The sequence below is a fragment of the Pempheris klunzingeri genome, chromosome 12, assembly GCF_042242105.1.
Source record: "Pempheris klunzingeri isolate RE-2024b chromosome 12, fPemKlu1.hap1, whole genome shotgun sequence".
In the NCBI taxonomy this organism is placed as follows: domain Eukaryota; kingdom Metazoa; phylum Chordata; class Actinopteri; order Acropomatiformes; family Pempheridae; genus Pempheris; species Pempheris klunzingeri.
Window position 1 is genome coordinate 26,372,553 of NC_092023.1, and position 27,864 is coordinate 26,400,416.

The 27,864-nt window shown below is 42.3% G+C and overlaps 1 protein-coding gene across 2 annotated transcripts; it reads left to right on the plus strand.

Annotated features, from left to right (window-relative positions):
- The first annotated feature begins 5,546 nt into the window (after nucleotides 1-5,546).
- On the plus strand, nucleotides 5,547-25,320 carry btaf1 (BTAF1 RNA polymerase II, B-TFIID transcription factor-associated). Of its 2 annotated transcripts, none has more exons than XM_070840757.1 (38): nucleotides 5,547-5,960; nucleotides 7,085-7,208; nucleotides 7,425-7,539; nucleotides 8,536-8,679; nucleotides 9,121-9,320; nucleotides 9,733-9,866; nucleotides 10,179-10,308; nucleotides 10,435-10,503; nucleotides 10,640-10,729; nucleotides 10,801-10,896; nucleotides 11,214-11,390; nucleotides 11,648-11,788; nucleotides 11,891-12,015; nucleotides 12,676-12,796; nucleotides 13,450-13,554; nucleotides 13,772-13,921; nucleotides 14,525-14,667; nucleotides 14,789-14,963; nucleotides 15,111-15,314; nucleotides 15,925-16,345; nucleotides 16,560-16,744; nucleotides 16,852-17,008; nucleotides 17,389-17,498; nucleotides 17,750-17,951; nucleotides 18,098-18,246; nucleotides 18,348-18,500; nucleotides 18,964-19,085; nucleotides 19,755-19,922; nucleotides 20,107-20,184; nucleotides 20,423-20,552; nucleotides 20,654-20,795; nucleotides 20,952-21,082; nucleotides 21,399-21,521; nucleotides 21,702-21,854; nucleotides 22,163-22,374; nucleotides 22,528-22,687; nucleotides 23,559-23,729; nucleotides 24,063-25,320. In XM_070840757.1, the coding sequence occupies exons 1-38, from the start codon at nucleotides 5,947-5,949 to the stop codon at nucleotides 24,210-24,212; spliced, it is 5,574 nt and encodes a 1,857-aa protein (XP_070696858.1). In that variant the 5' UTR covers nucleotides 5,547-5,946; the 3' UTR covers nucleotides 24,213-25,320. The 2 variants fall into 2 exon arrangements, with proteins under 2 accessions (XP_070696858.1, XP_070696859.1); XM_070840758.1 differs by having other exon boundaries at nucleotides 16,563-16,744.
- The last annotated feature ends 2,544 nt before the right edge of the window (nucleotides 25,321-27,864 follow it).

Here is a 27,864-nt window from a genome sequence, read left to right on the forward strand (position 1 = left end):
TGAAGAGATCCCTTCATAGTGCGACTCCAGTGGAAGTAATGAGGGGACAAAATCCACACACAGACCTCGTTCTGTGAAAACACACAAAAATTCCAAAGTTTAGCTGAAGCAGGCAATTCCAAAGTTAGAAAGTATGAAATTCCCCTAAGATATCAGACTGCTGAAGCCTCATGTTATGATTGGCAGTACTTTTAATGCATTTTCTGAATGCACTTTTGATGCACCAGACAAGGCAAAATATCGAAAGGTGCATCCAAGCCCAAGAGGTTTAAAATCAAGTCGAGCATTGGTGATTGCAGCTGCCTCAGTAGTGTCTCAAGCTTTCTCCAAGGGGACTGAGATACATGAAGTGTGCAGGTATTGCTCCTGTGTGATAACAGCTTTTGGAAACCACTTCTCTTTGACTAAATCAGGTTAAAAGTGAGTGAGTAAAAGGTGATGACAGTACCAAAAGAATACACACGACACAACAACAAACAGATTTGGTTGTGTCTCTCTCTTGCAGAGGGTACTGGGCTGGGTTCAGAGTGAAAGCTCCCAAACTTAAGACACTGGAGGCAGCCTGACTTGACAAGCTGTCAAGTCAAACTGCTCCTTCAGGGCATGCAGGCGAGAGCTCACTTTTTGCTATTGTTCACAAGACAACGAGTGTGAGGGCTGCTCCGAGGCACGCTTTGTTACATTACTGTATTTCATGTTGCAAGAGCCAGAAAAATACTTTCCCATCTAGAAAGGTAATCATAACGATGACCGTGACAGAAAGACATACGTCGCTCTGCCTCAAACAAATGGCTGTGTTCACACTACAACACCAACCTTTACTTCTCATACTACCACTAATGCTAGAATACTACAAAGCAGTAACTACGTTTGGCTTGATCTTGGATTTGTTCTGGTTTTCAAGTTTCAAGAGACAAAAGCTTGAAGAATTCAGCAGATAATTCCAGTGACAGGTTGACAGACTTATTTACTGTGGTAGTCAAACAGTTAACAATAGCCAATGAGGAGTGACTCGGTTATGACACAAAGCCCAGTGTCACTCATCTATGGAGTCCAAAGTGTGCAATATTAAACAAAGAAATAATTCACGGTGAAATATCATTATTATTGAATGTTATTTCATCATTATTACTTTTATAATAACGGTATTGATAAGGGTCACTTGTCACTTTTCATGTCACGTTTTTAATGACAGTGGTCGTTGCCTCTTAAACAAGCAGTGTCAACATCTGCTACCAAATTTAGCCACCTCGCTCACATTAGCTGGTTACTGCAGAGTACCTTATGCCACATTTTGAATCTAAAGATGTCCCCCAGAGAAAGACACACAAGTCTGCGGGGAAGAAGAAAAGAGACGGCCTTTCTCTGTGGTCGCAACAGGGCCGAACGCTAGCTAACACTGCTAACCCCGCTAACACTGGTTTTTCACCTGGATGCTGAGTAATAAAGCAAGTTCACAAAGAAGGCAGCATTAGCAGCCTTGTTAAGCTCACGCTTAGACGCTAAAGAGGGTTAAGTATAGTTACTCTGTGTTTGTGTGTGTGTGTCTACTGTGATTATTTACAACTGCAGCCTCTCATTGGTTGAATCAGAATATCATGTGGCATTATCGTTGCTCTAGCTAACAGAAGCTAACTGGCTACATTCGGCAACCGTGGCTGAGATTATTAGTTTAACAGAGGAAGGAGGTACATGATTGGCTAGAAGGTAACTGAGAGGTTGACAACACATACATATATATATCCAACATATACAGTCTCTACAACACCACTGTCAAGAAAGTGCCATTATAAAATAGATGTTTACTTGGCTTTTAAAAATGGAGCATTTCGATATAAACTGATCCAATAAAAACCCTGTTGTTATAAAATCAATAATGAAATAACATTTTTATTAAAAAAAAAAAAGTTTTAATAATTATAGCAAGGCTTGTTGCAAATGATTGTTTCTTGTAGTATATATTTTACACAACTCATTCATGTGATTGTTTAGTTCATGTCTTATCTATTCATTTGGTATTGTTCATGTTGGGGTTCCATACTCACCCACTGGCTCTACATTCCTGGGATCAACAAATAACAATGGCAAGCCATAGCATAGGATGGATAGAAGTTTTTACAGGTAGAAGATTTGCCTTGTATGGTTAAAGCCCAGGTGCTGAAAACAATGAAAACCTGTTTTAAAAAAAGGACACAAGTGTTATTTTTACAGTGTGTGTCTTGTTGTAATATACAATAGTAATATAATACTGGGGTGACTGAGGAACTTTAAAAGACCTTTTTAAGAGCTCCAGTAATCATCCAAGAGGTCAAGATTGTGGTTGTTTGCAGATGAACTACACTGTCCATTATAGATAATGGACTCTGGAGAATCTGCATATTGATGCTGACTCCATGGTCACTGTAACAGTATACTTTAGGTATACACTTACAGCGGTTACGTTTTCTTAATCGGCAGCATTTAAAGATGCTTGACTTTGTGATATCATCAAATAAGCCCCAGTATGTTCTCTAACACATGGGGAAGTATTATTCAGAGCAGAGTTCACCACGATGATTTTAATGTAATACACGGGGCAGCTTAGTCTGGGATTGACAACCCCACTCAGGGATTAAACAGGGATCAAATCAGGACATTGCACAAGCTGATAAAAGAATTTTTTTTTTCTCAACAGTGACTCATGCAAACTTCCTCTCCAAACTCATAAGCTCATTGTACACAAGCGCCTCCTGAAAATCACATTGTCCACTTCAGAAGGAGGATGAATAGGCCCATTACATACGTTCAAATGATAGATTGCATTCAAAGTTTTGAAAATATATTTGCATCATTGCATTATGATAAGCACCCCTCTCTTCCCTATTGGGTTTGTGTGATTTATTCGCCTTCACTCCGTTCAGAAGGCAGATGGTACGGTACAAACGTCAGCCAGCACAAATATGCCATTGAGATCTCAGCGATGACTCCAGAGAAGACGAGAGGCCTGACATGTCACACAATACATAGCAGCATGCTGCTTGTGACCACAGAGACAGAAATTTTTGCAGATTTAATTAATACAACAGGTGTCTTTATGTTTTATGGTCAGCTCTGTAGTATTTTCATTAAACCTGTCTATTTCTCTCTTTTCCAGTTCACTTGGGGCATTCCTGTTGAAAACTGGCTTCTGCTATAAAACTTCCACTGTTAGCCAGAATAAACTCATTGCTTCATATCACATTTCATTTCCACATTTTGGATCTGAAACTTTGACTATTTTTAAATTTGTTGTCTAGATTCTGCAACCTGACCTTTTCCAACAATAGGAACAGAAAAAAGGTTAATTACATGTTTCTGATGTAGAAAAGCATTTAATCATTACACAAGACGACGGTCAAAATGACTTTCACAGCGCATTGTAGCCTGTTTAGATTGTATACTTGGCATAGCACCCAACAGATAAAACATGCTTTACTGTAATCTAAATGTGAGCGCACGTAGCAATCCACACTGCACTGCCCTGCGCTTATTTTAGACATTGCATAACAATGTTTCATAACCAAAATTCTGAAAACAGACAGGATCCTCATTACATGATAAAATCATTTCTGATTCAAATTCTATGCAGCTGCTCTCCACGCTGGTGCTTTCTGTACCGCGATGTACAAGATATTAGATACAGCTCTGACGTCTGAACACCCTGCCCTGCGTCTCTCTCGCTATAGAACACATGCATGCAGTGCTTTCTCCTCCATGTGACAGCAGCAGATTGTGTGTATTATTTTGTCTGTGCGTTCATTAATATCAAGAATATTGTTTGGGATATTTTGCAGACCTGAAAAAATGTGTTCAAGCGTTCTGCAACCTCAGAGAGCGAAGTAGGCAAAAACCTGGTTTATATGATGGTGCTTCAAAAGCACACTGGCAGTAATGGAAAGGCACCCATGGTTTTCAATTCATTTTTAAATCCCATTGCTGGAAGAGAAAAAATAAACCTTCAAATGATAGAGGTCACCCCGTACTGGTAATATTCAGTCATCACATTTATGGCAGAAAAATAGGACTCTTCCTTCGAGATACTTAAACTTATGAGGAAGAAATAAAAGGCTGTGATATGAAAGTCTCCCACTTTAAAAGGCAATGAAATATTATGAGGACAGACCGGGAAAGGTCACCCATAAAGTCACGCTTTCTGTTCCCTGAGTGTCCGTCGGCATCCGCTACAGTTTGAAGTGGGAGAAAATCTACTCAGCTGCTGTGTTTGTGCTCCAAACCCCCATGCTGTTTGCTTCTGCTCCTGTAGTCTGTGAACAAAACTCTGTGTTTCCCTGTACCGCTGGGATGATGAAAGCTTTTAAATAAACTCTGATGATGAAGAAATCAATAGCGCAATCGACAGTCAGTAAAATGTGAATATTCATATGATTAGTTAGTTTTAGAAGTATTGGAGTTTGGATGTGTTTTACTTTGATTTTGTTTTTTGAATTTATTCAAACATTCTCTCTGCAATCACACAGAGACGTCATGTGCTGATACGTCTGAGGCTTGCAGGATCACTGATATCTTTAAAACCACTCTCAAAAGGTGGTGGTGGTGGTGGGTGTGTTTCTGTATTATCTTAGTTGCCATATTTTATTTGTCTCAGTCCTGAAATATTTGAATCCTGCTTTAACCATGTAAAGCACTTTATAACTTTGTTTTATGTAAGTAAAGTTTGTCACTATTCAGGTTTCTCATACCAGGAAGAAAAGATCAGAGGTAAATAAATTACACATCTATGACCTGATAAACCATTCAAATACAGAAGTGAGGTGCGTCTGTGACGTGGGTTTGATAGATGTACTAACACACTTCCATAATGTCATAGTGCTAGAACAATAAAATAGATATTTCATTTGCATATTGGAAATACTTTGCTGCCAGGAATACAAGTGTTGTCCACTGATTTATCTGTATATTTCCCCACCTGGTTAATCCTACTTAATACCACCTAAACAACAGCTGTCTGAGACAGAAAACACGATTACCCTTTGCTGAATGCCACTGGTGTTTGCTAAAACATCATTCTTTGCCATTCATAACTTAAGGCTAGTAAAGGAATTGTTTTTTGAAACTGAGAAAATCTACTTTTGCTGGCTTTTCAGGACCACGGGCAGCTCAGGGTTCAGTTATAGATTTTCACTGAAAACTGTGTCAGTAAATGGAAATGAATGCATGAAAGCATCAGAATAAATGTAAAAATTGTTGATTTAAAATGAATTTATGTAAAATTCAGTTAAATTATATCTGGTTTGCATATAGTGAGAATATATGTTCACAAACACACAGTGAAATCAGTTAGTTGGTACATTTGTAATGTTTTAGATAAACTACAGCAACGTGGGATGCAACAGTGTATCTAAATGTATTAAGAAAAAACGGTGAACTGTCCCTTTTCGCTTTTTTCCTTTCCATTCGTTTCCTCTTTTAACGCGTGTTTTGATTGGCTGGCCCCGATGCTTCTAACCAATCAGCATCCGCCTGCTATGGAGGAAGGAATAAATGCAAGATGGCTCCTCATATAAAAACAGTCTTCTGGGTTCCCCTCAGCGTGCTTCAAAATAACTCTTTACATCTTATTAGGTTAAAATATTTGTCTGCGAAGAGTTCTGAAGGGTAACTTGAGCTATAGATTGGTGTACGTATGGTAGTTGGCGATATTTTGTGTGAGAAGATAGCGAAGAGACAAGAGGGACAAGTTTGAAGCCATGAATTGGTGGTGAACTCGCTCTCCTCGGTGGACAGAGCGGGGCTGGAGAGAAGCACACAGCCTGGGCCTCGGCTAGCTAGCGTTAGCTGCTAACTAGCTCATGACTTCAGGTACTGTTATCTGCCGCACTGGGAACGTGAAACGGCAAAGAGGAGAAAGTCTCACAGCACTGGTTGCCTGTTGAATGAAGGACTTGAAAGGCCGTACAATTATTGACCATGGCCGTATCAAGGTAAGGGTGGCTTAATTCTGGCTGGCTTTTATCTGGCCGACTTTTATTAACAATCAGCTAGCTAGCTAGCTAGCTAGCCTGCTAATACCTGCTAGCCTTCGACGTTGTGACTAATGGCATGGTGACGGCCGACTAACGTTAGCCATCAGGCTAACACGGTGTAACGTACAGTGTAAATAAGTCACTAGACAGGCTCGGGTTTGCAGACCGGTCACGGATGGACTCATAAATCAGTGTGGGATGATGTAGGTCCGAGCTCTCAGTTTAAATTACTGTCAGAGTTTAGTCTGTCAGCCTCTGCTAATGCTATGCCGGTGCTCTGCCGAGGCTCAGCTGGCTAACGAAACGTTATTGTGAAGTTGTGTCAGGAAAGACAGCTTGTAAACGCTAGATACCACCATCGGCTACATGTATACAGTTATATTAATGCTGGAAACTGAAATATGGACATTGGTTAGTGACACAGTTTATTCAGCGCAAAGTCAAACACATGGGCTTGCAGCCTGTCCTAAAGTCGTGGTAATCTTCACCGTAACTTTAGAAATGCACCAGTGTTTGATGTTTGATAACATTGGTTTGATTTGTTCTTGGCTAATGTTTTCCCTTGTGATTGTTGTGATAATTCCACGTGGTGACAGTGGCCCTCCTTTGCATAGCAAAGTATACTCCTGCAGTTCAGCATAAGTATTGAACCTGGGGTCAAGCCCCGTGCATCTCTAATCCACTCCACTTTATTAATAGACCTCTAATGACCTCAGTGAAAGGCCAGGGACATTAGACAGGTTACCTTGGTGCAAAGCCAAACAATTATTCAGGCATAATGGGTTTATCCGTGCACATAGCGGTCATTGTGCTGTCTTGAGAACGTTTGTCATGGTGAATGAAATTGTGAGGCTGTTTACATTTAGTGAAGAAATGCAGAAATCTTGTTGAAGGGTACATAAATAAAGATGTTCTATATATGTTGGTCTTCTCATTAGGTTCAAAGCTTTAAAGTGGTTCTTGCACAGTAGAGCACCAACAATTGGAGAAGAGGCACCGGCATGTTTGCCCAGTGCAATCTATTGTGCACCATCTGTAATGTTTCTGTTGACCTTGTTTTGCTTTTTGTAACCTCTCTTTAGACTTGATCGCTTGTTTATCCTGCTTGACACCGGAACAACACCAGTAACCAGGAAAGCAGCGGCCCAGCAGCTTGGAGAAGTGGTCAAACTCCACCCACATGAACTTAATAGCCTCCTATCAAAGGTGTGTTCGGCAGCTTTGTCCTAACAGTCCTTTTGTGAGCCTTCATAATTTAAGACGGGGCATATAGACAATATATCATTGTTTGCACTGGGTACATCGCCCAACCCTACACAGATTCTGTGCTGTCTTACTTGTCTCTTTCCTCCTCTATATAGGTCAGACGGTTTTCATTTAAGTTGTACATGTAGTGAATTAAATCTATTTGTCAATTACAAGGTCTTGACCTACCTAAGGAGTCCCAACTGGGACACTCGTATAGCAGCGGGCCAAGCTGTGGAGGCCATTGTGAAGAATATTCCTGAATGGGACCCGGCCCCCAGGCCTAAAGAAGGTGAGCATCAAGGCTTGTTCTTTTTAAAATATTTCCACTTTAGTGATGTTAAGCAGGGGCATACACGCCACATTCAACACTGTATTTGCAGTTGTTTTAAGCACTAATGTTTACCTTGGGTTTAGTTGCAATACATGAGGTTAGTCATGTGTGCTGTTTTAAGTGGCAGGAAAGAGGGAACTAAAACTTCCATTGAGTGACACAAACTGTTGGAAACATCAGCCTCAATTTTGATAGAGGGCTAACTGATAACATGCAGCGTTTGCTGTTTAAACACAGTGGACTTTGTTAGTTGTGAACAGGAAAAGATGATCTCTCTAGTAGGTCCTCCCTCTAGGTCCCAGATATAGTATAACTCGACATTACTGCATTTTTTTCTCAAACACAGCTCCATCCAAACCCACACTTTCAGATTGCTGTGTGTACACATTATACATTGACAGACCAAAACAATAGGAAAAAAGGCAGATTTTTTTGCATTGCAGTGATCACATTATAAGGATTAGTATTGAAAGAATGCTCCTCTTGCTTGACATAACCCACTCATTCAACGTTGTCTCAGCAGGTTAAACCCTGTTCTGTTGCTTTATACTCACCATGGTCTCTTATTGTATTTCAATGTAGCCGAACACCCAATTTAGATGTGATGTGTTTTTGTGTCTGTATTTCACATGACTGTAGGATTATATGAATATGATGGCAGCTCTATTGTGTGATCAGGTGTACTGTTGTACAAAATGAGGTCTCATAAAACAAATGCATTACACATTTCTGTTGCTTGGTACCAAACCTCATCTGTGAAGGCAAGCATCACTGTCTTTTTCCTGTCCACACAACAATGTCAGACCTCACACTCTGTTGTATAAATTGTTCAAAAAAGGTTAGTTTTCTTAGGTTGAAACCACAAGGTTGTTCTTGGTCAAAGGTATTAGTTTAGACACGACACCGTATTCAAGCAGTTGGAGGGATAAATGAGAATCTTTTTGTTTTGTGTAGAGTCTTGTGAAGACTTGTCTCCAGAGGACTCCTCTTGTGACCGCTTGACTTTCTACCACTTTGACATCTCCCGCCTACTCAAACATGGGGCCTCTCTGCTGGGATCTGCTGGGGCTGAGTTTGAGCTGCAGGATGACAAAACTGGTTTGTAGTGATTAATGACCATTTTATTTATTTAGTTGCAGTAACCTCCACAATCTTCTACTCTCGCACACCCAACTGTGGCTGCGTAGCTATGAATTTGAATGCTATTTGAATAGGGAAAGCAGCTCATACTTGTCTTTTTGATGGTCATTTTTAATTTGAACCTCCCGTCTGTTTTTGTATTTTCTGCATTTCCTCGTTATATCATGTCTGTGATCAGATTTCACTTCTCCTTCAAGGTTCTCTGTACCGTTGTAGATTTCTAAATTTAGCAAGGTCTAGGTGATTTTCAAAGCTATTTATGATACTGTTCCTGTCTTTATTTGTAGCCCCAGCACCTACCATTTATAGCTCCTAGCTGCATTAATTCCAAACAGAGCTATGTTGTACTTGTTTTGTCTGTCCAAAGTTTCCCCCTGACTTCCTGTTCTGTGTTGTCAGGTGAGATGGACCCAAAGGAACGTCTGACCCGCCAGAGAAAGCTTCTTCAGAAGAAGCTGGGTTTGGACATGGGTGCTGCTATCGGCATGGACACAGAGGAGCTGTTCAATGATGAGGACCTAGACTATACTTGCCAAACCAGTGGGCTTAGAGCCGCTGGAGGCAAAGCTACAGCTGGATCCAGCTCCCGCAACCACGTGGTTGGTCTCATTTGAACCTCTAAGCTTTGATTGAGCAGACCTTTGAGCATGCACTTTGTGTGTGAGATGGCAAATATACCACAAATAGTCATCCGAGTGTGGAACATGGGTCTTCATTCACCGATGACCTGTTGGGCAGACATTTCTAAACCGTATAAAACAATGATCATGACTGGTGCGTGAATAGTCATGGGGAATGCAGTTTGTCCAAAAGGACCACTGTTGATTTGGAGTAGGTTGTTAGATTTACTTACTTGGAGTGTGCAGTCCTAGGAGTTTTATGATGCTTTGAGCCAGAGAATTATTTTGTTAAATGATGCATTTAGTAATCTGCTCTAGACTGTAGTGCATCTGATGCATGTGTTCAGTTCAATTTCCAATTTACCAACGACTCCATGGTTCTTGTTATCAGCCCATTCAGGCTGCTGAGTTAATTGACTCAGAGTTCCGGCCAGGCATGAGTAGTCGTCAGAAGAATAAGGCGAAGAGGATGGCCAAGCTAGTGGCCAAGCAAAAATCCAGAGACATGGATCCAAATGAGAAAAGGTAAGATTTTGGATACTGTGCACCTGCAACATGTCAGATTTTGATTATGGCAGGAGACTTGATTGTTACGCATCGTCTCCCATCTCTTAAACACAGAGCCAATTAGAAAAAAACACAGTGGCCCCTTTTTTTGAAAAAAGTATACATGTTGAAGGGTCTATTTTCTCCTTCATGTACAGCCTTGGCATCAGTGTAAGAGTTTAAAGGGTAAAACCCTCATTTTTTTCTTGACACATCTGGCCTTTTAATATGTAGAATTTGATTGGTTCTAATGATAAAGTGATTCACTTTGTGAACTCTCCACCTTTTCAGTAACGACAGTTTTGAGGGTGAACCTGAAGAGAAGCGAAGGAAAACCACCAATGTTGTTATTGACCAACCAGCAACAGAGCATAAAGTCTTAATCGACAACGTTCCAGATAGCTCCAGTCTTTTAGAGGAAGTAAGAAATGATTTACAGCTCACCGTTAAGTCCTGAACCTTTTTAAATTGCTACAAATGGTAAAAACTTACCATACAATAATAATATTAATATCCGTTAATGATGTTCTCATTGCTTTGTCGCTAGATACATGAGTGGCCTCTGGAGAGCTTCTGTGAGGAGCTGTGCAACGACCTCTTCAATCCTTCATGGGAGGTAAAAACAACGCATTGTAGATCATTGGGTGTAAATTTCCCCCTATGGGGGATCAATAAAAGAAGTCTCAGTTAACATCAGTGGGCGGATGGATTTTTCTTTGTAAACAAATAAAATTGCTTGTGGTTGTCTACAGATTCGGCATGGTGCAGGCACTGGTCTAAGAGAAATCCTCAAGTCCCATGGTGCTGGGGGCGGGAAGCTAGTGGGAAGCACTGCAGAGCAGGTATATCCTTTTTAGTTTGTTTGTTTGTTTGAGAATTAAACATGATGCTAAGTGCTGACGTCTTGGTTTAGATGTTGCGGCAGCATCAGGAGTGGATAGAGGACCTGGTCATCCGGCTACTCTGTGTCTTTGCTCTGGACCGGTTTGGAGATTTTGTATCTGATGAGGTAGGCATTTTTTAGCCAGACGACCAAACAAAACACCTGAGAATGCTAAAACATGCTGACTCACTTTTGTTTTTAGAAATTGTGCACGATGGGACAAGCAGTGTAGTACAGGCGAGGCTGTGTCAACAAATCATCCTGATTCACTGAATTAACCTTTTTGTAGTTTTTTTTGTTTGTTTGTTTGAAGGACTGTGTAATAACAATCTCCTATGGACATAACTATATGACTAAACCACTAAGATGAGCCAACATCAGATTAGTGTAACTAGTTAACCAGCTAAAGCTGCTCCTCATATATCTCTCTCCCCCTTTGCCAGGTGGTGGCTCCTGTCAGGGAGACGTGTGCCCAGACGCTCGGCGTGGCCCTCCGCCACATGAATGAAAGTGGCGTTTCCATGACAGTAGACGTCCTGCTGAAGCTGCTGAAAGAAGACCAGTGGGAGGTTCGTCACGGAGGCCTGCTCGGGATCAAGTATGCCCTGGCTGTTCGACAGGTACCACCTGTACTGTTTGTATACGATGAGCTGTTTAAATAAGTGTTGCTGGGTTCGACAGTGTATTCAATTTGAGTGCCATATGGTCACGAATAAAAATGTGGGGGTGGGAGGAAATGTGTGTGGACGGAAAGGTTTTCTGGTCTGGAAGCATCTGTTCTCCTTGTGGAGAGAGGTCACTGTAAAGGACGTTCTTTCTGTTCTCATACCTGTACATCTGTGCTAATCTCAGCCTGTCTGGTTCCTTTGTGTCTCAGGACCTGATCTCTGTTTTACTGCCCCGGGTGCTCCCTGCCATCACTGTAGGCCTACAAGACCTAGACGATGATGTCAGGGCTGTGGCAGCCTCAGCCCTCATCCCTGTGGTGGAAGGCTTGGTACAACTACTGCCGAATAAGGTCAGAGAGTGTTGTTGTTGAAGTGTGTCACCTGCAGGCAGTTGTTTTTCACATTGTGAATATCTTTATTGAGCTGTGAAATTCTGCATGCGTTTCTCTCAGGTACCCTTCATTGTGAACACACTATGGGATGCTCTTTTGGACTTGGACGACCTCACTGCTTCAACCAACAGCATCATGACGTTGCTGTCCTCGCTGCTCACCTACCCGCAGGTCCGACAGTGCAGGTCGGTCTTGGAAGTTCACACAATAAATGCTATTGCCGGTGGTGAATGATGACAGACCAAAATACACTATATTGTAGATATTTATGTTGTTGGTTCCATTTTATATCATTATTGAACAAATTTAGTTGGATCCAGCTACCGTATATGTACAAATAAACAGGCAAGGGAAAGCAGTGACAAGTACTGTGAAGGATAAGGGAATAATGATAGAGATTTGATTTCTGTTGCTTAAAACAATACAGTAGATGACGTGTGACAGTGAATTGCACTTGTCGATACTAGGACGGTCTTGGCATTTCACAAGAAGCTCACTGTAGTGACTCGTCTCATCTATTGCTCTCAAGCTGAAGGAAGGCAAATGGTCTGTGATGTTTTGTGTATCAGCACTGTGCCAAGAGGTCGACTGCATTTCACTTGAACGTGACTTGCATAAAAGCACATGATTGGACCAAGCATGCGCACTTAGCGAACTTGTGACCAACAATTGGATGAGCACTGATTGTTTAGGTCTAGGCAGGGGTTAGTCTATACCCTTATAACACGGCTTTGTTTTTACAGTTCTTCTGTCCTTTTTGGGGAAAAAAAAATAATAATAATTTATTCTTTTATGCCTCCTCCCAACTGCATTTTTATGTTGACACATTTTCTTGTCCACTCTAGCATGCAGCAGTCATTAACAGTCCTGGTCCCTCGGGTTTGGCCGTTCCTGAGACACACCATATCCTCAGTACGAAGGGCAGCACTAGAGACGCTCTTCACACTGCTGTCTAAAGCTGACGAGGTAGATTTGACTAGAACAATTGGGTATTCATGTAATATATGGTAAATTACATGTCAATATTAATACATAAAGGACTTAACAAGCTATTAGAAATACAGTAAGACATCATATATTAGTCATACAAACATCTTGCATGCTGGTTAACCCTTTCAAGCATGAATTATGATAACCTCAGGATCTTTTTACTAAGTGTTTTTATTCATCTTTAGGCATGAAAAACAAGGTTTGAACTTGAACTTTTTTCAACCCAAATTGTATAAAGATATTTACATGTCCAGTAGTTGAAATCTAGCTACTGATGCATGATGCACAATTCAGTGGACATGTGATTAATCATAATTTCCTCCCAGTATAAAATCAATACTTTTTGCAATTGCATGACTCCTTAGATGTTACTTGATGTCACCATATTTTTCTTACCTGCAAGGGTCTCTTTTTATAGAAGGTTTGAACAGAAAAAAATGAGCAACTTGGTGTTTCTGGCTGTCTGTCAACCATCTTGGTTTCGCTCTTTTTGTGGCTGATGTGCAACTATGCCATCAGAACTCATGCATATACAAGAAAACAGCTTTTGAATAGCTGCACACTGTAGTGACCTCTATGCATGAAAGGGTTAATATTTTGCATGCCCAGTAATATTTCTTGTTCTGTAGAGCTGTGCAATGTGGATCAACCCCATCCTACAAGATATGCTCCGGCACATCTTCCAGTCCTGCATCTTGGAGAGCAATGAAGAGATCCTTGAACTGATCCAAAAGGTTTGTTGCATGACTGACAGTATTTTTACCCATGCAATGAAGTGGTAGTAAGGTGGCTAAGGTGCGGTTATTGGAAACAAGTAAAACGATACTGAAATACCTCCCAATGTCATATTGATTTTTTTATACTTTTAAGTCTCACTTTTCTTTCCTGGTGTACATAGATGACCTTTTTTGGGTTTTGCATTGATTTGTTAATGTGTGTCCCCATGCAAAGGTGTGGATGGAGCTGCTGTCTCAAGCCCCCCAGCAGTATGTGGTAGCAGCCAGCTGTCCGTGGATGGGCGCCTGGCTCTGTCTCATGATGCAGGCTTCCCACATTCCCATAGACCTGAATATGCTGCTGGAAGTGAAGTCACGCTCCAAGGTTGTACTTTTTTTTTTTTTTTTTTTTTTTTTTTAAATTTAAAACTAAATCAGACTGAAGATTAACTTATGTGACACTTATATGGTTCTGTTCTTGGCTGATCTTTTGAAATGAATAATATTTTACATTTAAGGTTTAGGAGAACTAATCATTTATCCCCAAACGTTTATATGACTATACCTGCTCTGCACCAAAAAATATCCAATAAGGAAAGAAATCGGTCTAAAAGGTCAGTCTGGAATAACCCAGGCTGGTAGGGCGTTTCTGTTGCAAATTATATCAACAAATTCATGCAAATATTGAGAGTGACTTAAAGACGTCACACAAAACAAATGAACCTTGCTGAGGTTGCTAGGCGACAGACAAGGAGACAGGGTGGTGGTAACAGGAGTCTTACAGCCATGACCTGTATAAGCCAGAGGAGCATTAGCAACCAAACAGTCTGCAGGACGAAATAAAAATACAGCAGAGATGTTCAACCCAACAAATGTACTTAAGGGAACATGTTTACTTTGCATGCATCAGCATGTGTTCCATACATGTAACAAATGTTACTTTGCCCACCCAAAGAAACACTAATTAATTTTTCTGTTGATGCAACAGGAAAAGGCTGGTGCAAAGGCTCGTCAAGGGACCAATCAGGTGAAGGAAACGGTTCAGGAGTATATAGCAGGTGCAGAGACGGTGACAGACGACCCAGTAACACGGGACTATGTTGTGATTCGTGCTCGCCTCATGGCTGCCAAGTAAGTTCATGATTTGTTGCTTTGAAAGGAAAAAAGTTCAGTATTACCAGAATTGCCATATCATTTTTTTTTTTAAAGACACTGACAGCATTTGCGTGCTCTTTGTATCTCTGTAATCCAGATTGCTGGGGGCTCTGTGTAGGTGTATCTGTGACCCTCAGCTCAATGCTGCGTCTCAGGAGATCCGACCAGCTGAGTCTTTAGGCCAGCTGTTGCTCTTCCACCTCAACTCCAAGTCAGCCCTGCAGCGCATAGCTGTGGCTCTGGTGCTTTGTGAGTGGGCTGCACTGCAGAAGGTGAAAAGCTTGAACAGAGTTAGTTTGTTGTGGAATAATTACAAATTGAACATGTTTGTAATTGTGTTTTTTTGTTATTGTCTGATGATAACAGAATCGGACAGAGGCTGAATGCATTTATTTACCTTTCCAATCTCCCATTTTCAGGATTGTCAGGTGGTGTCATCCATGGTGCAACCTCGTCTGTTGGCCATTCTGTCAGAGCACTTGTACTATGATGAGATTGCCATTCCTTTCACACGCATGCAGAATGAGTGCAAGCAGCTCATTGCACTGCTAGCTGAATCCCAGATAGACCTACAAGACCGCCTCAACTGTAGTGTTTTCACTATCGATCAAGCCAATGAACTGGTAGGTGGAGACACACACACACACACACACACACACACACACTCTTGTAACCACAAACATAACACTCCACTTGACTGGATGAAGGAGGGTCTTTGTTTTGAACAGATGGTGAACCCACAAACAACCCTTAGGTGTGCATGCTAATTGTGTATGAAGAGTGAAGACGATTCTTCAGAAACAATGCACTTTCATTCTTAAGATGCACCAAACGGGGTATTGTAATTTGTAATGTAAATTTAATAGAATGACAGAAGTTGTATCATTGATTAATTGCATACCCTTACACCCCGAGCTAGAACAAAATATGCTGGGAAACGCCTCCAGTAATACTATTCTAACAAACTGAACCAACAAATGTTGATTTTGCTCTTCATTATCTTGTGCTTTAAGGCTTACACGGTGTTTCACTAATGTTATCATAGCAGGGATTTATAACACATCATCCATATGTAATTTGTTTTCTGTCCAGCTCTGTATATCCTGAACTGATAGCTTTGATAATGGTTTGGTATCCAGCTGATCCTTGGCTTCAAAGGTCAATGGATATTTCACTCTGTAACAGATCGCTCCTGTTCCAGTCACTCACATTCTCCACCTGCTTGTTTCCTAGGTAACCACCATCTTTACAGAGTCAACAGCAGGTCTAAACGTGAAGTCCAAACAGTGGCAGGCACTGGACAGCAAACGACAGCAGGCTCAAGCAACAGTGATGGAGACCAGTGCAGACTGGCAGCAGCTCCATCTGCGTGTCCACATGTTTGCAGCCTGTGCAGTGATTAACCTGCAAGTGCTTCCTGACAAGCTCAACCCACTGGTCAGGCCTCTGATGGAGGCCATCAAGCGGGAAGAGAACACCCTGATCCAGGGATATGCTGCTGCTTTTATTGCCAAGCTGCTGCAACAGTGTGCTGGGCGCTCGCCATGCCCCAACCCCAAGATCATCAAAAACCTCTGTGCCTCTGCCTGTGTGGACTCTGTGGCCACACCCTCATCTGCTTGCCCCGTACCCCCCACACAGGAAAATGCCAAAGGTAAGAAGTTGTTGAAGCTTGGGCTTAATGGTACTCAACTTGTCAGCTATCAACAGGATGTCAAAATTCAAATTTTCAAGAGTAGAGTAGAAGAGAGAACAAAGTTTCCTTTATCTTCCTGAAATGAAACTGCAGCAGCAGCCCTTTTTAATAATTATGTGTCAACACTGAAGAAGTTGTTTTTTGCATGCTTCTTTATTTCTCATGCTGTTAGTAGGCGGGTTGGAGAAAGACGGCATGCATCACATGGTCAACAAAACCCGAGGCATCATCACCTTATACCGTCACCAAAGGGCAGCATTTGCCATCACTAGTAAGAGAGGACCAGCCCCTAAAGCCCCAAAGACCCCTAGCACAGAGCTTCCTCCTGGCAGCACCATCAGCACTGATAATGATGAGGTACAGAGTAGACTACTAAAGAACGCTTTCCTCACATTGGGTCATATCGGTTACCAGTTTTTAAAAAAATAATAATTTGTCTGTTTTTTTTTTTTGTTTTGTTTTAGACCAAGAAGCCATTTCTCATTCAGAGACGAGGGGCAGAGTTCTCCCTAACAACTGTTGCCAGGCACTTTGGTGCAGACCTCACAAAGTCTCTGCCGTACCTATGGGAAAACACAGTGGGACCACTGAGGATGGTGGTGACTGAAAATCACTGCATTGGTATGTTGATTTACTTGATCAGATTTACATTTTATGAGGGCCACTAGTGCCATGTAAAAACACTTGACCAGCAAGGATTGTAATCGGTTTTTAGACTTTTGGCTTTTAAATTGACTTTGATACATTTGTAAGTGAATTTTTGACTGAATTCTGCATCCCAAAAACGCTAATTAATTGCATTCAATTCGTAGTCATCAAAGTCTCAATTACCTATGATGGGTTATAAGAAAGCTTGCATTATATATGTGTGTATATTGATTTTAATTCACCAATTTCACCAAGATAATCCACTTAATATCACCCTGATCTCCATGTTTCAGAAAGTCCAGGATGTATGTAGTCGGTACCCTGAATCCCTTTGTGTCTCCTGTGCGTTCTAGATAGGCAGGCCCAGCTGGAAAGGGGAGACACTGCAGCTCAGGAGCTGGTCAACTCTCTACAGGTGCTGGAAATTATGGCAGGAGCCATGGCTGCTGAACTCAAACCTTTGGTAAGACTGCTGATCCACTGACTCTTCTGTGTTCTTTTTTATACCAGTGTTTATTGAAGACTTAACTGTTACATGTTGTTGTTTAACTGTTCGTTGGACCATCGAAGGGCCTTTCTCAAAAGGCAATGCAACAGTTATTAGCATAGGTGGATTTCCAGGATAGATAAATAGATGTATCTTAAAACATCATATTATAATGCAAGCAGATTACTGAATGTGTCTCTGTGTTTTGTTTTGGTTTTTTTCCCCAGCTACTGGAGCACCTACCCCATCTGTTCACCTGCCTGCAGCACCCGTATACAGCGGTGCGCCACATGACAGCACGGTGTGTGGGCGTGCTCAGTAAGATAGCCATGCTGGAGACCATGAACAGTTTCCTTGAGTGTGTACTCCCCTGGTTAGCAGCTATAGAAGACAGCACCAAACAGGAGGGTGCCATCGAGGCTTTAGCCTGTATCCTTCACACAGTAACTGTGTATTCAGTTTTGTTAGCTGGCACAATATAAATGCATTTCAGCAGTTGTTTGGGATTAAAACAGCGACCTTGTCGTTGTTTCAGTGTTTTTGTACAGTACTGTCCTTGACCGACATCCCTCCAGGTGTTATGGAGCAGCTGGATGTGGACATTGTACCCTACATCGTGCTGCTCGTAGTACCAGTGCTGGGCCGTATGAGTGACCCCAGTGATAGTATTCGTTTTATGGCCACACAGTGCTTTGCTACACTCATCCGCTTGTTGCCTCTAGAGGTATGAGCACACACACAGAAGGCTAAAAATCTCTGCAAAACAATTAGATCAGCAACAACACGCATAATAATACTAAAGGTGTTTCTCATTTCGTCTATCAGGCAGGTATACCAGACCCCCCAGCCATGTCTGCTGACCTGATCCGCCAGAAGGCCAGAGAGCGGCAATTCTTGGAGCAACTACTAGATGGCAGAAAACTGGAGAACTACAAGATCCCTGTGCCCATCAAGGCTGAGCTCAGGAAGTACCAGCAGGTCTGTCTGTGATGCCTCCTTAAGCAGCAGATGAACGATGCCCAATCTGTGTTTTTAAACATTAAAACAGCTCCATGAAACACAAACGTGTTCTGTACCTGGACTGCTCCTTCTCTTTGAGCCCGATCGTTTTTCTGCCAGAATAGTGAATTGTGTTCTGCCTTTAAGGCTGGAAGCAGTAAAAACAGGGACACTGACAACAAATAGTTTTCTTGACAGAGTAAATTTAAAGCAGTTGGGTGGAGACTGTGTCATTTTGAGAAATGTTGTATGCGGTCACTAGCCATCCATCTCTTTAATGGAGCAGTGCAGAAATCCAGTTTACATGCTTCTACTATTGTTACTACTGTTGGCCAACAACCAGTCAACCGTGACAGGCTCAGGAGAAAATGTTACAGCTTCAGTTACAGTGGAGAGGCTGCTTTTTGTGTTTTCAGCGCATGGTTTTTGTGTCGTCTTGCAGGATGGAGTGAACTGGCTGTCCTTCCTAAACAAATACAAGCTGCACGGGATCCTGTGTGACGACATGGGCCTTGGCAAGACACTGCAGTCCATCTGCATTCTGGCAGGAGATCACTACCTCAGGTACTAAGTCCAGCGCCATTATCGTTATTGTCGTTTGACTTTCAGCTCTACAGCGTCAGCACACTGACTCACCTCCTGTCACTCGACACGTTATATTGAACCTTTTTATATTATCGTTCCTTCTACAGCAACTTCACATCTCTATGAAGAAGAACATCAATAATTGAATAGTAAAATCTTTGTACAAATATTCATTTAAGCTGTTGTGTATATGCTAGTCTAAATCTGTGTCGGATATTAAAATACCACTACCATGCTTAATAATAATGTATAATCTCATGCTCATGTCATATCTCTACATGAAACTGAATTCTTGTAAATCATGTACATGTTTTAACATGAACTATTTTCTTAAAAAACAAAAAATGACATAACCTTTGCAAGTCCACAGATGAAATACCTCAATGAATTTGCACAAACAAAAAGCTAAGTAAAAGGTTAGTTTGGCTGGATTTAAAGAAATGTGAATGTCCCTCAAAGTGTTACTTAGTAATGTGGAACATTGTGAATATGAAAGATGCTATTAGTGATGACGGTGCAGTTCTGTCAAACACTAGAGAAGGCAGGGTTTAACGGTGGGAACATCAACGGTGATGTGATCTCATTTTGAGCCTTTGAAGTTCTGTGTTCGTAAACCTGACTCAGCCTTCTGTATGTTTGTCCATTCAGGGCACAGGAGTACGCCAAGACTAAGGCGGCAGACTGCAGCCCCATGCCCTCTCTGGTGGTGTGTCCTCCCACGCTGACTGGCCACTGGGTGGATGAAGTGGGCAAGTTCTGCACCAAAGAGTACCTCAACCCGCTGCACTACACTGGGCCTCCTACAGAACGAATGCGGTAAAGCTTAGTCAGGCCTAATGGCAAGATGAAAAACCTCAGTATGCAGAGAATGATTCACGCCTTTATCCTAAAGGTTTTTTAGATTTTTAGCAGCACAGTGGAACGAAGCATTCTTAAATGTTTATTTGGATTATGAGCTTTGTTGAGAATTGACAGAATTCATGAACACTTACCTTTCCAGGTTGCAACACCAAGTGAAAAAACACAATCTCATAGTTGCCTCTTATGATGTTGTACGGAATGACATCGACTTTTTTAGGTGAGTGTCATTTTGATTTTAATATCATTGCATCATCTTTTAAATCACTTTTCAAAACGTTTTGCCTTGTTTTTGTGTCCATTTTCAATCTTAACTATTGGGTCATACTTCACTCTATTCTTGGCCTGTTGTTCATTTTTGTTTAATGTGTTTTTGATGCATGCTCTACAAAAACTGTTGTCCAGGTAGATGCTCAGTTTTTATTATGAACTTATTCCCCACATTTTTTTTCTTTTAGAAATATAAAATTCAACTACTGTATCCTTGATGAGGGTCATGTCATCAAGAATGGGAAAACCAAACTTTCCAAAGCCATTAAGCAGTTGGCTGCTAACTTCCGAGTCATCTTGTCAGGAACACCCATTCAGGTGAGACGCCGTCACATAGATTTGGCCTTCGAAAATTGTACTTTTTCCTTCTATGTTTACCCATCAGAGCATGAATATTTCCCCCCTCTGTCCATCCTCAGAACAATGTCCTGGAGCTCTGGTCATTGTTTGACTTCCTCATGCCGGGCTTCCTTGGAACTGAACGCCAGTTTGCTGCTCGTTATGGTAAACCAATCCTGGCCAGCCGCGACGCCAAGAGTTCCTCACGGGAACAGGAGGCGGGTATGTCGGCTCTAAAAATATTGCACTGATCTGAACTGGTCTTTTTTTAAATTAATATTTCTAACCAGTTTCTACCTTTTCCCACATCTCGTTTCAATGAAGAGGCTTATTAAGATTAGGACTGCAGCACTGGTTAATGCTTGTTTCTCCCTCCAGGTGTCCTGGCGATGGAGGCCCTACATCGACAGGTGCTGCCCTTCCTTCTGAGGAGGATGAAGGAGGATGTCCTCCAGGACCTTCCTCCGAAAATAATTCAGGACTATTACTGCAACCTGAGTCCTCTACAGGTACTGGTTGCCATCCAACAACTATCTAATGGGCATTTCCAGCACCTGCAGGCTAACATATGTTGCTGTTAACATTGAAATGACATTGTCATAGTGCTTTAGCCTTGCATTTGTCATTTTTCTTGCCACTGGATTACTAGAGTGATCTGTGGCACTAAACTTGTTTGACCGTCTTCTTTTATTGACTAAGTAGCCAATAATATTATAGGTTTAACGCATTGTCAATGTGTAAGATTACTGTAGGGAACGGTGTAACTATAAGTGGACAAGGGCTTAGCCTTGGTCTAACTCTGGTATGCTTTCTGACTACCTGCAGGTGCAGTTATATGAAGACTTTGCAAAGTCTAGAGCCAAGGCCAGTGTGGAGGACAGCATCTCTACAGCCTCTACAGAAGAGGAGGAGAAGCCTAAACTGAAGGCCACAGGCCATGTCTTCCAGGTACACTTTTTTTTTTTTTTTTGTCCCCTTAGATCTCAATGTTGAATCTAACTTTGTTTTACAGAGCAGATGTGGTGTTGTTTGGAATCAAAACCTAAATTGTTAATACTTCCTTTTTACATATGCATGTCATTGTGACCATGCAGTAATGTTTCCCTTTTTATTTCCATGTTCTCTCAGGCGCTGCAGTACCTGCGGAAGCTGTGTAACCACCCAAGCTTGGTCTTGACCCCGCAGCATCCGGAGTACAAACGCGTCACTGAGCAGCTGTCGGGTCAAAACTCGAGCCTGCGGGACATTCAGCACGCTCCCAAGCTCTCTGCCCTCAAACAGGTAATGTGCAGGATGTCAAAGTTTAGATCGGCTACACCACATTTCTTTTCCATCTGGAGTTTGTTTCACATAATCCAGGATATTGTGGATGTTTTTCAATTGCGTTTTCATGAAAGTAATGTGCTTGTATAACTCTTCACCTTTGCTGGTGAAGAGTGTATATAATGTTCAATGCATACCATTAGAACATATCCAGATTGTTTGTGCTGTCCCGGGTTATTCAGCCTCTCTCACCATGTTTCACAAGTTGACTGTGCTGTCGACCTCTCCACTGTCTCACACCGGTGCTGATGTTTTCTGTTCCCCAGCTGCTGTTGGACTGTGGTCTTGGTGGTAGTGGAGGATCAGAGGGGGGCACCGAGGCAGTGGTGGCCCAGCATCGTGTGCTCATTTTTTGTCAGCTAAAGAGCATGCTGGATATTGTGGAGCATGACCTGCTGAAACCCAAACTGCCCTCTGTCACCTACCTGAGGCTGGACGGCAGCGTGCAGGCCGGCCTGCGCCACTCCATCGTTTCCAGGTCCATGGATAGATCAATACATCAGCGTGGCCGATTTTAAGCAACACATTTGAGATTTGGCTCAGAACGTTGCCTAATGCTGCCTGTTGTTGAGAATGTGAGCTGCCACCAAAGTCCAATCTTCTTCTTGGCTTTCTTCTCTGTGAATCTCAGGTTTAACAATGACCCATCCATTGACGTGCTGCTCCTGACTACCCATGTTGGAGGTCTGGGCCTGAACCTGACGGGTGCCGACACCGTGGTGTTCGTGGAACATGACTGGAACCCCATGAGGGACCTGCAGGCCATGGATCGTGCCCATAGGATAGGACAGGTACTGTTGTTGTGACATCATTGACATGTGCTCTTGTAAATGTTTCGGACCGTTTCCCAGGCCAAGTATCCAATACTATTTAGATCATTGCTGGCTTTGACAAATTCCAGGCGCATTAAGACGATACTGAATCCAAGATGCGTCTGTGGCTCTGACAGGAGGAAGTGATTTGTCCAACAGTGTCTCCTTGATGCATTATTAAATATGGCCTTTGAACAGCCTGCCTTGCATGGTGCGACACTGCTGCTCTTGTCTGAAATCAGGGGAGGAACTGTCCTATGCACCAAGCCAAGTTTATTTATGCGGCACAACTGTCAATTTAATTTCACTTGGTCCATTTTGCATATTTCATATGGCAGGCGTCGCCTCGATGTGATTCAGAATAAAAGGCAAAAATCATACATGACAAAAACAGAATATAAAATGAGAAGGCTTTGAAATAAAAAGGGAATACGGAGGTATCATTATTTAAAAAGGGAATGATAATACTGATTAACCGCTTGTGAAGATGAGCTCTAGTCCACTTTTAAAAGAAGACGCTGTTGTAGCACAGACCTTAGTTCATGTTGTGGAGTGGGACCACAATGACTGAAGGCACCATAAGCTGTGAGTGCGGAGAACTACATGATGATCTGAGGGAGTGTATTCAGTGAGCATGTCAACACAAGGCATTCAAAAAACATATTTTATACCTATGAACATATTTCAGGAGGAGTCATGTGCTCAAACGTCTTGGTTTTAGTGACACTGCAGCTGCAGCTGTGGGATTAACACCTGATTTGTCAGTCCAGCAAAATGTGCCGTGCCCCCTTAAATAAATGCACGTCTGATGCATTCTGTTGACGTGCACCATTGTGTTCGCCTGGTGCAGAAACGGGTGGTGAACGTGTACAGGCTGATCACTCGGGGCACGCTGGAGGAGAAGATCATGGGTCTGCAGAAATTCAAGATGAGCATCGCCAACACTGTCATCAGCCAAGACAACGCCAGCATGCAGAGCATGGGCACCGACCAGCTCCTCAACCTCTTCACTCTAGACAAGGTGAGAGCCCCAAGGGTGTCTGAAAGGCACTCAACATCCTACTGCATGCAGCTCGTGTCTGTTTTTACATTCCTTTAGATTGTTTGAATGTTTTGCACCGCCTTAACAACAAGCACATGTAACAAAAGCCTGTTCACTCACATTCCAACATCTTCCCAACACACACACCTCTCCATGCCTGATGTTTGGCTGACCTGTCCTGTCCTGTATGTTATGTTGTCTCTATTCTTATACTTCCTCTGTCTTAACTGTACATTAGTACAACCCGTCTGCTGTGGCGTTGTACATGTCCCTGTCGTGGGACTAATAAAGTATCTTATAAATGTGTTTCAGGGCGAGAAGGGAGAGAAGGGTGAGCAGTCACCGTCAACCTCAGGGAAGGCCTCCATGAAGTCTGTGCTGGACGGCCTGGGGGAGTTATGGGACCAGCAGCAGTACGACACAGAGTACAACCTGGACAACTTCATGCACTCCCTGCAGTAGCACTGTACCACCCCCACGCAGCCTCCATCTGCTGGCCGAGCAGGACCTGGTCAGAGCCTGAGGAGACCCTGCTGCTGCAGTCATGTGCTCCAGTCCCAAACCCACCCCCACACTGATGGCTAACAGTTACAGTACACGTCCCAAAGCAATAACTAATGCACAGCCAAAATAAGAACTAATCTATATTCTAGTGCTTTCACATCAATAGATGTGCTGCAACAATGTTGAAACATTTTCCTCTGATGTTTCTGAACATCGTCAGACTTCGTCGTTGAGGGCAAACCTTCAACTGAACTGCTAAGAGAAAATGATGGTATGACGACGACGTACCATCGGACACAGTGTTAGTTTACATTAGTTAACATAGGCACCACCGCTGCGTACAGTGATGTGGATTTAGTCTCTCAAGCATACGGTGTACCATAATTACAGTTATCCTCTATAGTTTCAGCACACGGTGCTACTTTTACAGCCCGCTGCCCTCTTCCCACGATGCATTGCCAGAGTACACAGTGTTCTCTGCTTCAGACACCATTACCCAGTTGCACCTCCCTCACATCTACCCCACGTCACAAGGTCTTAAAAGCACTGCGATACCCAGCCACACCTGTCAGCACCTCTCTGACGGATGGATGATATGATACAAACATGTTTTTGTACAACAAAGGGAAACAGGAGGACAGTGACGAGAAGCCACAGGGCGTCATCACGGTGCGCTGCCTTTTTCTCCAGCACACCGGTGACTGCGGCCGCGCTCAGGAGCTGCTTGTGCTGTGACAAGATGACTCCCATCCTCCAGATGGTGCTGGTTTCTCCTCGCCCCAGGAGAGTCCGCTCACATGCCCTTCGGCCATCAAGAGACTTTGGTGGAGAAATGACAGTCTGCGTCGTGTCCAGCTCCTCCAAACGTGATGCTGGGGGGGGGGGCTGGGAAAGCACTGCACTAGAAGCAGCATTACAGAGACAGAACAAGGGGCCAAGCTGAAACTGGTACCTGAAACTTACCACAAGTATTTTAAAAAAGATAGACTTGTACATATTTCTGTAATTGCTGCTTTTTGTTTATGAACGTGGAATTGTAATAAATTCTACAGACCTTTGAACTACAGATCCTTTTTTTTTTTTTCCTGTGTGAACAGTGATGGCCAGTAGATGGTGTGGTTGTACATCCAAGAATAATCCTACTGATGAGAAGTGAATGAGCCTAAAATACGTTCGCACTCACCTCCTTCTGACAGGAGTAAACATATTGTAGATCTTCTTACTGCTTTATTACAGCCACACGCTGCAAAGGAAACCGTTAAAAGAAAGGATGCTGATGGTGTCACGTGTCCAATTCCTCTGAGCACTCAGGAGGAGCTCTTGTCCATGTTGGCCTCAGACTTCATTCTTGACATATCAAAGCTACTAAACGGAACTTGTGGTGAGATTGTTTGTCTGCTTCTGTTTCCAAGGTCAAGAATGAAGATCCAATCCCGGCTCTCAGGCCAACATAAGTGAGAGGTTGTAAAAATGCTCAGAGGTGGAAAATTTATGGAAGCAAAGAGGCTAAAATAACTAGAACGTGTAGAAGTGAGTATCTCCATGGGGTAATCACTGCTGAACACGTGATGCTGAAATTTTAATCCCACTGGATGCCCAAAAAAATGACATTTGAAAACCATTTTAATCCCCAGAAATGTTCTAAATTAGAATTTTTTGTCTGGCATTAACAAATTGATTTTATTGTATGTTTAGGTCAGAGTTTGAGCTTAACTATATACTTTTCTTAATATTAGAAGCTTGAGTTTTCTAAATTTATGAAGTAAGAAAACACAGATGTGTTTTCAAAGGAAGATATTTCAATATCATATTTCAATTTTATAATTGAGTATCCACATACAAGATCCTATCCTTTGCTTCCATGACAACAGGGCAAACTGTCCGGCGATGACTTTCTGATCCGACGGAAAGCTCCAGAGCAGCTTCTGAGTGGGAAGATCATTTTGTCAAATGCAGAAACTTCAATACGATGCTCTTTCAGCCTGACCGTCTGAATCTGAAGAATGAATGGCTACGCTGGAAGGACAGATGTGTGAAGATAGAGATAAGTTGCCACGGGCGTAATGCAAGTTAGTACTGGTCAGACAGAGAAGGAGAGGGTGCCATGCCAAAGACCACAAGGTTTCACAGCGTCATACAACTACGTTTAATAAGATTTGCTTATTAGTACAGAAAAAGGAAAAATTAAGGTGGGAACTACAAACTCTGAAGCAGTAGTAAGCATTAGCAGCATTGAGCTCCATGTTTTCAAATCACAGTTATACTGCAAAAAGTTCAGACCAAGTCAACAATCTCAAAAGCCTCGCCAAGATAGAACCAGTGTTCAAGTCAGGAAATAAAAAAAACCTAGAAAATAAAAGCACAGATGCCTTACAAACAAAAACAAATGTACATTTCAAAACTAGTAGGATGTTTGTGGAGAAAAGCACATTACCAATCTTTTTTTTCTTTTTTTTTCACCTATTTTGAGATCACAACATGACGAGACCGACAGTGTTTACCTACCCAGAGAACGCCCATGAAGCAGAAGTGAATATACAGTTTACTATCCAAGTCTAGTTACATGAAATACATACGCATATCTATAGAGAGGAATATATAAAATGGTTGCCATCATCCAAATCATGATCTTTTTCATTTGCACAGACACGTCGTGTTATAGTTCAGGTATAAACTCTTTTGTTAAGTGAAAGAGAAACTTTAAAAAAAAAAGGCCAGGAGACAAATACTTGGTGGTATGGTGGTGAATAATGCTGAGCCCTGGGAGAGAGAGAAAAGTATGGGGCTAGTCAAAAGAAAGAGGGGGGGGGGGTGGTGGGGGTTAGCATCAGCTGTATAAACTGGTAGAAAAGGCCAGCCAGAAATAACATTCTCACATGAGCACTGGAGTCTCTTTTTGGATGAAGACAGCAGAGGAAGGTGCGTCAAAAACACTTCAAAATGGAGCTTCAGCCTGACTTTTAAGAAAGAAAAACAATGTTTGCCAGGTTGGAAAATATGCACATTCGCCGTCTTATTGAGAGTTAAAAGAGAACCACTCATCTCTGTACAGTAAATGTGAAGTTTGAGCCTGAAGCTGCTTAGCTTAGCCTAGCTTAGCCTAGCTTAGCTTAGCATACAGACAGGAAACAGCTAGCCTGGCTCCGTTTGAAGGTTACAAAAACTGCCTAGCAGCACCTCTAAAGCTCACCGTCTAACACCTTACACCTTATTTGTTAAATTAATTCAGAAGTGGAAAAGAAAAAGGACCCGTTGCAGTGTTAAAGAGGTTATATCAAGGGTTTGTTCTTGGACAGGACTTCAGGAAGTCACTGCTCCCAGCCAAGAGTGTGGCACCCTAACACTGCCACGTGTCGTTTCCAACACTGGAGGAAGGGGGGGATAGCTAGCATGACTAGCACAGCACAGTGAAGGCTCACTCATTAACACGCCATCTCTCGTTTGTTTAATCTGTACACAAATCGAAGCGTAAAAACTATGAGCTGCGGTTTTTACGAGGGGGTACGTGCTAGGCTAATTCTTAGCCGGGGGCTAATGCTAGGCTAAGTTAGCAGCCTCCTAGCCGTAGCTTTACAAGTAGCGCTTCGACAAAAGTGTCAATCCTCTCATC